Source organism: Colias eurytheme, chromosome 4 (assembly GCF_061535395.1).
Source record: "Colias eurytheme isolate Ceu_HAF_F1 chromosome 4, ilColEury1 Martin Lab GWU primary, whole genome shotgun sequence".
Taxonomy (NCBI): domain Eukaryota; kingdom Metazoa; phylum Arthropoda; class Insecta; order Lepidoptera; family Pieridae; genus Colias; species Colias eurytheme.
In genome coordinates, this window is record NC_142983.1 from 7,375,018 (window position 1) to 7,390,883 (window position 15,866).

The 15,866-nt window shown below is 30.6% G+C and overlaps 1 protein-coding gene across 1 annotated transcript; it reads left to right on the forward strand.

Moving 5' to 3' along the window:
* Window positions 1–100: 100 nt before the first annotated feature.
* LOC149909069 (androgen-dependent TFPI-regulating protein-like) lies at window positions 101–15,353 on the forward strand. The gene is made up of 5 exons (XM_090101517.1): window positions 101–277; window positions 3,790–3,918; window positions 4,402–4,622; window positions 14,017–14,180; window positions 15,337–15,353. The coding sequence occupies exons 1-5, from the start codon at window positions 101–103 to the stop codon at window positions 15,351–15,353; spliced, it is 708 nt and encodes a 235-aa protein (XP_089957643.1).
* Window positions 15,354–15,866: the final 513 nt, after the last annotated feature.

The following is a 15,866-nucleotide window of genomic DNA, read 5'->3' on the forward strand; positions in this document are numbered from 1 at the left end:
ACAATGAAAGAGACTTCTATTTAAATCAACTTAAAACCAAACTAATATATCACATCGTCCGCAGAGTACCACTCAGTCCAACGATAAACAAACGTGCAACATGACAAACCATATAATATTAAATAGCAATATACGTATACTTGTATACGTGGTAGCGTTCCTACACTTAGTGTTTGTGGCTACAAAACTGTTGAACATAGATTTCAGTCGCGCTGAGGACCCACAACTACATCCGTACTCACGACTCAAATGGAAATTGATCACAACCTGGTTTAATGTGAGTAAATTTGAGTGGAAATATTTTACTAGCAACTCCTAGCGACTTCTGTACTATCACAAATCCTGAAATATAGCTTCTTGTTTTCATACGAAATAGCTTTATATCATTCTTTATTAATTTCGCTTCTGAAGCAGTATTATAAGAATTCGTTACTTTTCACAAATTTTTAAGATAACGTAAGATAAATTTTTGATAAATATTCGTACGACGATTGACGTATCTTCTGAAAGTTAATTGTAGGATTTATATCATTCTAAAACACCCACACATTCAAAGATTTGAAATCACAAGTAATAAAAGAAAATATAAAATTTATAAATACATACTTCAAAACAGCTTCATAGAGCTTTTAATTATTGCAGATATTAATTATAAATATATTTTTAATAAGTTTAATTCCATCCATAGGTATCTTTTTTCTTTTAATAAAAAATAAAAATACGGTGACCTTATAACTCTTTAGTCATTGTTATTCTATAACCTTCACGTTACTCTGATGGTGGTGCCTGAAAATTGAAGCTGATCTGGAACGTCCTTCTGATGGATTTAATTCTCAATAGATTCATCCTGTTTTAATATATTTATTTCCTTTGATAAGAACCGTGTTATTAGCTTTTTAAACTAATAATTTGTTTGACTCTACTTCTTTCTCATTTTTATTCGCTCAAATCGATACAAAATAACATTTCTAAATTTACTTGACGATAAATTATAAAGTTTAATAGCAGTTTCTACCAACAGTATTAATGTTTGTTTCAAAGATCTGATTAAAAACAAACATTTGGCGATATTTCATCAAGAAATGAAATCTCGTAGCAGCTTCTTTTCGTTTTAGAAAAAAACATGATAAAACATCAAATACGTACACATAATAGTTTATTTCTATATAGTTTTTAGTTATTTGTAAAAAGTACTAGTAGCATGCAATATAATATGTACTATTAACTACTAAAGTAGTAGTGAAGTCCCATGTCCCCTAGTGGGGTAAGGGGACATGCATTATCCATACATCTGTTTCACTGATCGATTTTCTTTAGGGACAAGTCGGTGATCAGCCTTCTGTGTCCTGCCAGACCGAGACATTTGTTTTTTCTTCGTCTCCACCGGGAATCGAACCAGGTTGACGCATGAGCGTAGAACCGAGGGGTCTACGCTCATGCGTCAACCACTGTACCAAGGAGGCGGTCAACTAAAGTAGTGACTATTAAATAATTCATGCTAGGTACTAAGTCTCTATTTATATTTATATACCAACAATATTAGTAGTATGGTAAGATAGATAATATTTATTTTTGCACATAAACATAGTTTATGTAGATTTTGAAATATATTATTCTGAGAGTTATGCTTTAGCTTGCGAATAAGTACTAGATTGCAAATATTTGTCCCTACAAGACAATATTTGTTTCAAGTGGAGAATACACGGAATTCACACAGAACATGTTATTAGCTTTGTCGTTTCTAACCCGTCTCTAAAGTTATTTTTATAATATTATAATGTTAAAATATTATTTGGGAAACTTCAGATTTTATTTTAGTCTTAGATAAAACTAAATTCTTAGATTAAAATATAATTATTTAATCATAATAATTTCCACAAATATTTTCATCTGTTCACATTAGGTATAACGTATAAGAGATAGGTATATTGTTCTGTCTATCTCTATCTGAAACCACGGTTTTGTAGCTACTTCAGTAACATATCTACATTTTACTGAAAGTGTTATGTGAATCTTAATAAATTATTCTACACTAGCTTTCCACCCGCGGCTTCGCCCGCGTTTTCAAAGAAAAACCCGCATAGTTCCCGTTCCCGTGGGATTTCCGGGATAAAACCTATCCTATGTGTTATTCTTCTGATTCTATTCTATATTGTGGTAAAGTTTCATTCAAATCCATTCAGTAGTTCTTACGTGAAAGAGTAACAAACATCCATACATCCATACTTACAAACTTTCGCCTTTATAATAGTAGTAGGATAAAAATACTTTAAGATCATACTTTATTTATACTACTTACTTCAGCATTTTGCCTATAAACTAAACATATTTAATTGTGGTAGTAATATTATTCATTTGCCACGCATCTTTCAGCTACCTGATTCAGAAAACAATATGTGAATCATCACAAAAGTTACAAAATACTTCACTCATTCAAATTTCCTAAAACTGCTATTTCAAAGATATTCCAAATAAATGTGCTCTAGGACTCCGTACGTGCAACGCATACAGTCAACTAATATTACACCAAGTACTATCTACACTTTGAATTAAACTGCCTTCTACGTCCCAACATGCCTCATATGTTTATTATATTTATCTCATGATCGTTACTATGAGTAAAGAAATTTTTTATTAATAAAAAAATAATAGTTTTAAAATTTAATTCACACACCTATCTTTATTTTTCATGCAATCATAGTTGTTAAAGGACTGAACTTCGGAAAGGGCTTTTCTAAACTCACAGAATTTGTAGATATATAAGTCTTTATGATCCATTAATTAATCAAACATTTATGTTACGAACACATTTTTGGACATGTGAATGTGAATGATACAAAAAACAATAGAATAGAACAGCATTTTTTTTTATAATACGATACGTTGGGTAATTTTCCTCTGAACTCCGTCTCGACATGCGAGCTGAAAATCACTTAAGAGTAAAAATAAATCACCAAATAGAATTTTTGTGAGTTCCATCGATATAAATCAAAGAGGGTTCTCTTTTATTCTCGTCAAATTCAAAATATTTATTTCTCAAAGGAATCGGATAATCGAACAACACTGTGGCTTTAATGAGTTTGCAAGGTGATACAAAGCTTCAAGAGGAAATCGGTGTAAAGACATTCGTGAAGCAATCCCATTTCTATACAAGCCGTATCCTGCAGATTCCAATAATTAAAATATAAATATCTTTATCTAAAATCTGTATGAATTTCCATAAAAATTCTTATATGTAGTTCTTAATTAATTCTGTACGGATTGTTATAAATATACTGAGAGTTGTATGAGATGTTTAAACAATAAACGTTGGCTGATGCATTTGATACGATTGGTTCCCAATATTACAAACGCTTAATATTTACACGCATAATCATTTTGATATCGAAATATTATGTATGTAAGTATATTTAATAATAATTACAGCGAAAGCTATATTGGGAGTCTGAGTTCTATAAGGAACCTTGTTCAATAAACGATTTTTATTTTATTTAATCAATATTATACAAAATATGACCGATACAATTCTGCTGATACGATCAAAGGGAAAATGTTGATATGGAAAAACAATTAACAAATAATCAATAACAAGTTAATATAAAAATGATATCAGCTGCTGACAAATAAAATGAAAAAATATTTTGCTAAATAGGAAAATCAGACAGGCAAAATGCAACACGACAACTTTTGCTTATATAAACCCACAGGCATAATAAATTACCTTATCTTCCTTCTTATGTGACTGTCGTAGGAGTATTCGAAAAAAAATCATTTTTTTTACAATTGCAGTTGGCGATGATGCCTTATCTTCTCATCTGTATCTACTGCCAGTGGCAAGAAAAGAAAGGAAACAAAACTAAACTATCATCTATGCGACATTTAATTTTTACAAGTATAATTATTTTACCTACAACTGTAGTAAGTATTTTATACTATCATAATTGTAGTAAGTAGATAATATATTCTAATATCAAGTATTGTTAAAAGCGAACTCAGTATTTATCCTAAACTATGATCTGGTGCATGACTAATATACCTACAATATAGTTAAATTTCTAGATAATTACAAAAATTGGTTAAATAATCTTGGTAGTTTCTTACCAGTCTTGAAACATGTTTTTGCTGGGAAGGTATTTTATAATTCAACTTATATTCTTGGTAACAACAAAGAAAACAAAGAGCGAATTCCAAGTATAAGTATAACAAATTATTTATATTTTTAGCAACGCTACGTTGAAGTTCATAAAAAACAAACATAATTACGTTAATGAATTCCATTGCGACCGACGTCGAAAGAGTAAAGTCAGTCAATAGACATTCCTACTCATATTTGTAATAGACAGTATAATTTAACTTTGTGTCAATTAATTTCCTTGCCAATATATGAACATTTTCTTTCAGTTTGCTGATGTTCTATTTTGGATGTTATGGAATAAGAACCGAGAACTTTTGATGTCTTTATCAACTGATATTTATATACCACTGTGGGCACACCATAGTATGCATACTGTTTCCTTGATTTTTGTCATCTTTGAGCTGTTATCAGTCCCTAGAAAGCGACCAGCAAGTTTGACAAAAGGCATCAGCATCATGTTTTCTTTCATTACTCTTTACATGCTTATGTAAGTAATTATTGGAAATGTTTTATGTATTTTTTAATATTGTATACATTTAATATAGAATTATATGTTTACCCATTAACAGCAATATAATAATAAACTAATATTTAATTTGGAACATTTGGAATATATATTATAACTTTAGCAAATTAAATCTATTTCAGAAAGACTACTTTCATGACTCTATCACCACGTTGGTTGATGTAATTAAAAAGCTGATCATTTTTGTAAACGCACACTGTACAAAATATCAAGTATTCTATCGTTATTACTAACAAACACAATAATAAATCACAAAGAATAAAAAGAAAAACACACATGAATAAAACGAATTTGAAGGGTTGTGTATGCAGGTGTAGGTGGCGCTGCCGCAAAGTAAACATTACGCTCCGTTAAAAATAAAAATTAAAAATATTAAAAGTGGATAAAGTTTGAAAGTATACGTATTAAACTGTTAACAAATATGTGTTTTTCAAGTGCAAATGTTATCTTCGAAATATGTGAACTCTAAAGCGAATTAATTAAACATTTTATAATACCGTAAATACTACTGCTGTGATGACAATATGTTTATGAAAACAATATAATAACTAGAATCTAACACCCAAAAATAACTGGAAAATCTGTGTGTGATAATCCAGAATAAGAAGTGTTGTACAGAAGTGTTTCACAGGTGAATTATAAACAATATTTCCTATAAAAACTGTTATTTCTTCAAGTTTTTCAAAATACCTCCAACACTATATAGCTGAATGAGACATCTAGTGGCGAATAGCGAAAACTTCTCTCACAACGAATGAAGATCTATTTATTAAACTTAGACTCAAACCCGTAATATTATGTGATGAGAACTGCCCCAATAGATGGCGCTATAATAAAAGATTAAACAATTGAATCACAGCCACTCCCCAGTAGATGGCGCTAAAATAAATAAATAATTTTATGAATTAATAAATTACAATAAAAACTTCAATTCAATAACCAAATATATATAAAAGCTCATTAACACTCAGAAATGGAGAATGCAGAGAAGGAATTGTGTATCAGCAACGTAACGTTAAGGAAAAGGAGAATAAATTTATCCTCAGAATCCCTAAACCTTTCTTTCACATCACTAACACCAAACTCTCAATCAAGAAGCCTACAAGACATCTCTACAAACAGCTACGATGAAATCGAGATTCTTAAAGATGAAATACAAAAACTAAATATTGAATTACAGAACGCCCTAAAAAAGATTGAGTCTTTAACATCGGAAAATATGCATCTCAAACAACAAAGTGCGCATCCAAACTCCAACAAGTCCCCGGAAAAAGAGAAAAGCTCTTCTGATATTCACTCTCAAGAATATCCTCCGAAAAATACACAACCAGTTAATAATACAGCCTCCCAAACCAACAACCAAAATGGCTTACCAGACAAGAAAATAATATCGATTAATATTGCTTCGGGATCAAAAAATCTTACAGTAAACGATAGTATAGAAAACACGAAAATAGAAGATAAAATATCTATAAACTCAAAACCGAAAATAATAATATTTGGAGATCAAAGCGCTCGTGGATTGTCAAAATCTTTAATAGAATCTAGATCAAAATTAGAAAATAATGACTATAAAATAGCAGCATTCATCAAGCCCTATGCAACCAGCGAACGAATCTTAAGTAGCTGCAACAGCGAATTTTTAAAGTCTCTCTCTTCAGAAGATATAGTAATACTTGCAATCGGCGCTAATGACAAGAATCCTTTTAATCTGCTCTCAAATTTATGTAATACACTTCATCAACTACGAAACCAAACAGTATTTGTTACAAAGGTGCAACACAATCCTTACTTAAACGAAAAATTAATTAATTATTACTTAAAAACTATAATATCTAATTATAAAAAATGTAAATACCTAAAAATACACACATCACAATATTATGATACTAATAAAAAATTAAGCTATCATGCACATTATCTAATAAATTTAACCGATACATTGAATACTGAAATTGACCACTTACACTTCTGCACATTTCAATCTAACAAAAAAAATAAAACAACCTCACCCACAACAATCCAAACGAAGATAACTAACTACTTTAAAATATTAGGCAATAATATCAATATGAATAAAACATTTTTTCGTGGAGCAAAATAAATATGCCAAACTTACAATAATTCACCAAAATATAGCCGGACTTCTCAGTAAACAAGAACAAATTGAGATGGCTCTATCTAATTTACATACTGATTTAGGTGATATTGACATAATTTGCTTCACAGAAACCTTCCTGAAACATGGATCAGAACCAAATGTGAGAATAAGTAATTATAGACTAGTTTCATACTTTTCTCGGCCAAACCAACGCCGTGGAGGATCTTGCATTTTAATTAAAAATAACCTCAAATACAAACTCATCCATAACCTCATTCCCCCCACAGTTCTTCAATTTGAATACTGTGCCGTTGAAATAATTAAATTTAACCTCATAATAATTTGTATATATAGAACACCTACACCAGACGTATCTACATTTTTATACAACTTTGAACATTTATTAAGTAAAATTTGTAAAAAAAACAATAAAAAAGTTATTATCTGCGGTGATTGGAATATCGATACACTGAAAAATACAAAAAAAGCTAATGATCTTCAATCTATTCTCAGTAACAACAATCTAATTAATCACATACAAGTACCTACACGTAAAAACGCCTCTCTCGACCTTATAGTAAGCAACATACCAGGGGCCCAATCGGGTCTACACTATTTAGCACTTTCAGATCATGAGACAGCACAGTCACTTTCAGTAAATCTAGAAATTAACAAACAAATAAAAGACAACCCTACTTTTTATTATAAAAACATACGAGATCATAGTAATGAAAATGTTGCAAAATTCATAGATAGTATCTCAAATTTATCGTTTTCTGAAGTATATAACTATCATACAACCAATGAAGCGTTTAACAATTTCCATGACACGATTACATTATTTTATGATCTTTGTTTTCCCATACTTAAAATAAAACATACATGCAAACACATAAAAAACCAAAAATTAACTAAAGGTATTAAAAAATGTTGTATAAAAAAAAGGATTCTATATTTAAAATATCACCAATGTAAGCATAATAAAAAACATAACAAATATATTTACGATAGATATAATTATATACTCAAAAAATGTATTAACAAAGCACAACAAATAAATAATCAACGACATATTCTTAATGCTAAAAATAAGAGTAAAGCTGCGTGGACTATAATTAATGGACATACGAATAACAATATATTTAAGACCGAAATTGATAAGATTCACGTTGATGGCAAAATGTATGATAAACCAAACGAAATATGCGATCTATTTAACAACTACTTTACGTCATTATCATCACAATCAAAAATTACAAACAAAACCAATGATAACTCTTACCCTAATCTCCCTCAAAATTCTAAAAGCATCTTTCTGTCACCGGTAAACGAAGAAGACATTTATAAAATATTAATGGCGTTAAAAAACACTAACTCCGTTGGTTATGATAACATAGATACTAAAGTTTTAAAATTGTGTGCAATTTACCTAATTACCCCTCTAACATACATAATTAACCTATCGCTGACTGAAGGAATATTTCCCAATAAATTAAAATTCTCAATTGTAAAGCCACTCTACAAAAAAGGATTTAAAACAGAAATGAGCAACTACCGACCAATTACTCTTATTCCCATTTTATCAAAAGTCTTTGAGAAAGTTATGTTTCAGAAAATTGAGAATTTCTTTACATCTTGCAATATTCTTAAAAAAGAACAATTCGGATTTAAAAAAGATAGCTCCACCACCGTAGCATGCTTTTCATTAATAAAACAAATTACAGAATGCCTTAATAATAAAAAACTCATTAGTTGTGTATTCCTAGACATGACAAAAGCTTTTGATTTTGTCTGTCACAAAACACTGCTGTCTAAGTTGTCATGCTATGGAATAAGAGGTAACGCCTATAATTGGATTAAAAGCTATCTAGAAAATAGACAACAGTGCGTGGAAATCACTAAAACCATTAAGGGGATTACTATGGTCAAAACCGAAAAACACCTTATACATATTGAATTTTGTTGAGGAAACTGTTGGTACGATTGTGTTAAAAAAAATATATGTGATACTCAAGGATATAATTAACAAAGTGTATTGTTTACTTTTCATTTTAGAACGGCCTAAACATAAAAAAAATACATACAAATCAACCCCTTTTTGAACATAAAACGCATTTTGTTAGGAAAACGGCTACATATTTATACATGAAATTTATACCAAAAAATATGTTATGATATTTGTAACAATTTGTATTGATTGTTTTTTCAATTTTCATTATTATCGTTAAATTATCAAGAAAAAACTCGAATTTATAATAAAACCCACATAAAACCTCACCTCTATTGCATATTTTTGACGAAATTTGACGGTGTCAGTTCGACTCGGACGGGGGACTGTACGTGCGGTTTTTATTGCAAAATAACGCTAAAATTCACCGAATTGAATGTTTTGTTAAATTAAACCAGATTGTAATAGGTATTTACATGAGCAGTTCATGAAATGAAAGTTAAAAATAGGTATGTAAAGATATAAAAATCTGTTTGTAAATTAGTTTTGTTTTTGATAGGCGTCATTGAATAATATCCAGTGTTGATAATTTTTGACAGTAAAATATTATCAGAAAACACATACCTACCTATAAAACAGTAACCAGACTTTCCCTGTGTCTTGAATTTTTTTTTAAAAAGATTAATTGCTGTTCTATCGTATATTTTAAGGGTCCAAAACAATCCAAAGCCGGGAGATACTGACAAAATTTTGGGTCATTTGTAACAGGATGGCGGTTCTACAGTGGTCTTAGTAGGTACGCAATGACAAAAAGAAAAATCATGGTCAGAACAGTGGTACAGGCAGACTAGTCGCGTGGGCGTTAGTTGAACTCGTCGGATAAATTACGGAAGGCAAACGATTTGTAACACAAAAATTTTAGGATTTACCGATAGCCCATAAAAAAGAAGTAGGCGGTAGTGTCATGCCATACTTTTCCGGTGTAATTTACAGCCCACAATACCGACGTGAATGCGTTGATTTAAAAAAAAAAATCAACCATTTGTACCAGGCTAATTTTTGCACAGGTAATCATGGTCCAGTAAGTAGCCATGTACGAAAATCGCCATGCCATACTTTTCAGACAGTTCCAAATGGTCGCCATACCGCCGAAAATCAGCATTTTTTTTATATTGTACAAAATCATTTAATTTTATATTATTGTATAAAATCGTAGGAAAGTCAAAACTGACATACCTAAACGTATAGCAACATTTTTAGCCGACGCCATTATAGGACGAAATTCTCAATTCAACTGAATTTTTTGTTGGTTCCGTTACCTCCGCACTTTTAACTGGGTGAACCGATGATTTCTTCTACACTAATATTATAAAGAGGAAAACTTTGTTTGTTTGATCGTAATGAATAGGCTCATAAACTACTGGACCGATTTTAAAAATTCTTTCACCATTCAAAAGCTACATTATCCACGAGTAATATAGGATAGGTTTTATCCCGGATTTTCCACGGGAACGGGAACTATGCGAGTTATTCTTTGAAACCGCGGGCGGGGCCGGCGGCGGAAAGCTAGTGATTCATAAAAATATAAATTATATAACAATAATTCCTTTGCAGTGACTCTCCGAGGAAAAAAGAAATAGATTCGTTTTACAAATTTTAAAATCATACATAGAACATTTCCATCGACAAGGTTTTCTGGTATTTATAATCTACCGCCTGACAACTTAACCTCCCCTCCAGTTGGTTAGTTGTCAGTCGATCGCTTACATTTTTTGAAGAGACGATCAGCGAGCCAATTGATCTTAAACAGCCGACCAGTGCGGTCTATAAGTGCCATAGCCGTGCCTTGTGATTTATGTAAGATTTAAGAAAACTATCAAGTGAATGTACCAAGTGAAGGAATAATAAAATATGAATTGTGACGAAGGCGTTTTTATTCTACAACCCAACATTCGGGATAATAATAATCAAATAAGGTTTCATTATAAATATATTTATAAGAAAAACGAAGGTTTTTTCAATATTATTTTTTTGTTAAATTATTACTTCACGAAAGCGAAAACTCTTCTGAAGACGTCAACTTTCTGGAAAATCTGTTTAATCGGAGGATTTTAATAAGATACTAGATAATATGTCGCAGTCATCTGGAGCTGCTGCAGCTGGTCTGCTATTTGATTGAAGACTAGAGCGATTATTGAATGACCACATGTAATTGAATGACTAAAGAACAACTCGTCATCCAACAATATGCCGAACGTTCTATCCGCTCTGTTCAAAGGGATATAAATTCGCTAACTAGTTGGACGTCGTGAGTGATGCTTGTTAAATCAACGTTTGGCCTAGTAATCCAAACAAATATCAGATTTAATCAGATGTCGGCGATGTCTTATAGACACAAATAATGGAAACAATGCTAAAAAACATAAATTTAAAGTTACAGCATCATAAAAAATAGATTTGATCGGAATTCGGAGCCCTCAGTGCGCGAGTCTAACTCGTACTGGGTAGGTTTTATTTCCTTCTCGAATACCTTTAATCTTCAACTGTACTATAATTTTCCTGTTGCCATGACATGGTGGTACTGATCTACACACGTCACATGCATTTTTTCCAAAGCCACAACAAAATAAATTATCCAAGTTTGCACCCTAATAAAACCAATTCCAAGTTGCCCAATTTCTTCCTTGCCCGCGCCAACATAATATGTAAGACTGTTTAACTATAGCGTTGAACATTGTAATAGACCATAGATACCGACACAACTAACACTGTATTCTTTGAACGGAAGGTATGACCCATATCAGTCATAGTAATAGGCTCTGGTAACTTCAGTCGCAGGAAAATCACTCATTTTGTAATGTGTTCAAAGATAAACAGTAGAAAAAAATAAACTCAGTTTAAAACACGTTATAATATTTTTGATTTTAAGCTGCTATATAGTCGATAAATAGGCACCAAACTCTTAAATTTAAATTTTTAAAAATCGAAACACATTTTTTTTCTCGTCATCATTTCAAAGACGTAAGGGATTTAAAAAATTAACCCCGAACTAACTACAAAATACATAACAAGTCGAAAAAAACGTGATTTCTTGTCCGTTCCCCTATTTTTTTCGGTGTGTGTAGGTTGCATGCATATATTCCTACTAGGTATGAAGAGATATACAGAGAACGCTAAATACATTTGCCTGGTCATCATTACCATTCGATACACCATGACATGGTAGAGGCCGTTCTATAGAATTACGTCAAATAATGTACTCCATCTTTTATATCTCTGTAGGTGAGATGTTCTCCACCCTAGCCATCATCAGGTCTCCAGAACATAGTAGAGTCCGTTTTGAATAAAATTAATTTCTAAATCGGTGTTTTCTTAACTGTTCCCCACTCTAGAACTTATAATTACTTGCTTAGTCATCTTAAGGTCTCCAGAATGGGTCATGTAGTAGAGACTTTGCTTATAACGGTTAATGTTGAAAGATGAGTCTTCCTACATTACATTTACAACATACATAGTACGCAATATTTACTATTCATAAATGTAATTTGTTACTGCCTCTCAGAGAAAACATAAATTAGGTAGAAACCACTAACACATTACGATACAATACGATACATTTTACAATTCCATAATCTTTGGTCACTTTTACTTCAACAATGATGTATATTATAGAGGGCGGTTAAAAAAACAAATTCAAATATAGTGACAGAATCATTAAGGTCGTTGAACCATGTAATTGCCTTAAATCCCACCAAAAATCGTATAGGTCTACATATACATGCAACAATTATGGTACACCACAAGGCAGCATATTAGCCCCCCTCCTATTTTTGGTATACATTAACGACCTACCAGACGCAATAAACGTAGACAGTATACTTTTCGCAGACGACACTACGCTTATAATAAAAAGTAAAAATAAGGAAGACTTAGAAAGGGATACAATTAAAGCTCTAGACGACGCTATAAAATGGTTAAAACTAAATAATCTCCAAATTAATATGACTAAAACAAATATAATTAATTTCCAATCATACAATACAAACTCACAACTTGACATAAATTACAAAAATAATCAAATGACTACTGTTAATGAATGTGTATTTTTGGGTATAACACTAGACAAATTCTGTAACTGGAAACCACACATTGCAAAAATTATAAATAAGTTAGATCGTTTTGTATATGTGTTAAGAAAGTTGAAACAGACAATTAATTTAGATGTCGCCAAGATCGCTTATCACGCATACGTATCATCGGTACTTAGATACGGTATAATAATATGGGGTAATTCTGTAGCAATACAATCAATATTTAAAATACAAAAAAAATGTATTAGAGCAATGTGTGGAGTCCATTTTATGGATAGCTGTAAGCCACTATTTAAAAAATTAAAAATCTTGCCTTTGCCATGTCTGTACATTCTAGAAATATGTTTATTCGTTAAAAAGAATATTAGCTTCTTTGATAAATATGACAAAACAAATAGCACACGACATATAGAAAGATTGCGCTTACCTAAAATCCGCCTTGCGCTATACAGAAACAATGCGTATTGCATGGCAATCACTATTTTTAATCACCTACCAATAAAAATTAGGGAACTAACATCGAATATTTTTAAAAATAAAGTATATAGACTGCTACAAGCTAAAAATTATTATAGTGTTAAGGAATACTTGAATGATAATGACATTAATGTAATATGAGTTTTAATATAATTTAATTGTAATTTTTGTATGTATTTTGTAATTTATTGTATTTTTTTTTTTGGTTGATTGAATGTATTAATGTGTAAGATATTATTGATAATTTAATATAATTTAATTGTACTTTAAAAAAAAAATTTTTTGCACGCCATCTATAATGGCAGTATATGTGTATAAATATTGTATATTAACACCTTTGTATGACCATATACGTGCAAATAAACTGATTTGATTTGATTTGATTTGATTTAAGGGAATTACAAAAAGACAAACGTTTTGTTACCTGCACGTTCACATATTCTAAGCCGGGTATAAAGGATTAAATCAGTTTACGATAAGATCACCTCTATTTTATTTTATGATCAATGAAACAAAACGGGGTAAAAAGTCCTAAAAGCGCTTTATCACGTAAAAAATCCTGTACATATCTCAACATCTTACCTTAAATTTTAACGTTTAAGCATCAACTTATAACCTGTCTTCTATTAATTATTATGAAACGTAATGTTAAATAGACATTTAGGTAAAAATGTAAAGAAGTTAAATTCAATTCGGTAGCGTTTTAATAATCACTGTGTTATTTATTTTTATTTACAGATGCGTGGAGAGCTTATGTAAAGGTGATTTTGTATATCCACTTCTAAGGACATGGTCTATACAGAAATTATTTGTTTTGATTATGTTTTCATATATATCTCACCTATTTAATTATACGAGTCAATGGCTTATTGTGGATATATTTTGGCGCTATATTTTCAAAGGTACTTCATGTAGTCATTTTTCTCTTTTTAGTATATAAATTACAATATTCAAACAATTTCTCTGTTGGTTTTAAAAATAAAATACTACTATTTACCAATATTTAATATCTATATAATTAGAATTTATCTGTTGTGATTTATTTATCTAATAATTAAGTTTAACTACTATATTCATGAAATTAAATTGTAATGGTTCTATTTTATTTGTCATGGTTTTTGTCGTATTTATAAATAATTATTAGCTACAATCGTAATAAATTCTTGTCACGTTCTATTGATGTGCATACATATACTAGAATTACGTAGGTCAAGCCAAATCTAAGCTTAACACCTGCCCATATGAGATAGCACATTATCCTACGATTTAGTGGGCTCGATGCTCCATAACGTCTAGCATGTAAATTATGATAATTCCCAGACATTTTTATCCTTAATTTTGTAACTATGTTGCATGTTGCATAATAAGCGTAAATAGTGTACCTAATCAAAATAAATCTGTCAACTGCCTATTCGGATTAGGGCAAACAATACAGAACCATGTATTATTTTACTGCTATTTAAAAACAAAGGACTTCTTCATGAAAAAAAAGCCGTGCTTTCATTTAAAAATACGAATCTTAAGCTTATTAATTTATTATAAGTACTTAAATATTTACTTCACGGATTAAATGAAACAACTTTTAAAGAAAGCGCCATCTATCGCACATTGTATGAAATAATGCAACAGTTCCATCCGTTGGCTCCTAAGCTCCATCCCTGATAAAAGTCTAATTTACTTAGTTCTAATATTTTTTTTTGTTCATTTTCCATTCACATCGGAAACCTCGAAGTGTTTTGAATAAATTGTATGCGAATTCTAGTGTGATAATTTTGAAAATTAATCCTTGTTCTAACTTTCAAAAATTTTTAAATTTGTTTGAGGAAATTGTAACAACTTGGCTTTTTGTTTACCTCTTCAAACCGGTTGAAAGCATCTTATGGTTAATGGTTATGCGTCCTATGCTTCTCATGGTCACAGTCGACTACATACAGTACATCAATGTTATAACATTAGTTTAATGAATTTCTTTGATTTATTTTCAGTAGGTATAGCGGAAGGTAAATTAGTTGTATTTTTTTCCATCATGTTTTTAATTAATCAAATTATGCGTTGCAGATAAAACTGTAGAATAGCAATTTCTATGCAAAAACAAACTTAATTAAACGAAAAGTTTGGAAGACCCATTATCGATTAATATTAATTTGACTTGCTTCCTGGTTCGTTATTGCAAATGCATAAAAAAATATTAACCTCGACCTTTAATTTTTTGGACATTTTTTTTATGTTTTCCTGGACAATTCAAAATCTATTATGTGTAGGCATGCAACTTAAAATAGTTAACCAATTGATATTTTATACGAATAATTAATAGTGTCAAGTGTGTTGGCTGAAAAATATCTTTGGTTGCTGTCCTTTTAGTACATAATTAAGTAATTTACCCATAATACTAAATATTCTTATTTCTTTACTTTTTTGAACCGGTTAATGGAAGCTATTCTTTACAATTCGAGTAATACACTGATCAATTCACTCCTCATAAAACCCTCAACCCTTCCCCCAAAGACAGTCAATAATATATCGCTATCAGAACAAAATATCTGCTTTATATTAATATACTAATAAAACAAATACTGTACTATAACACC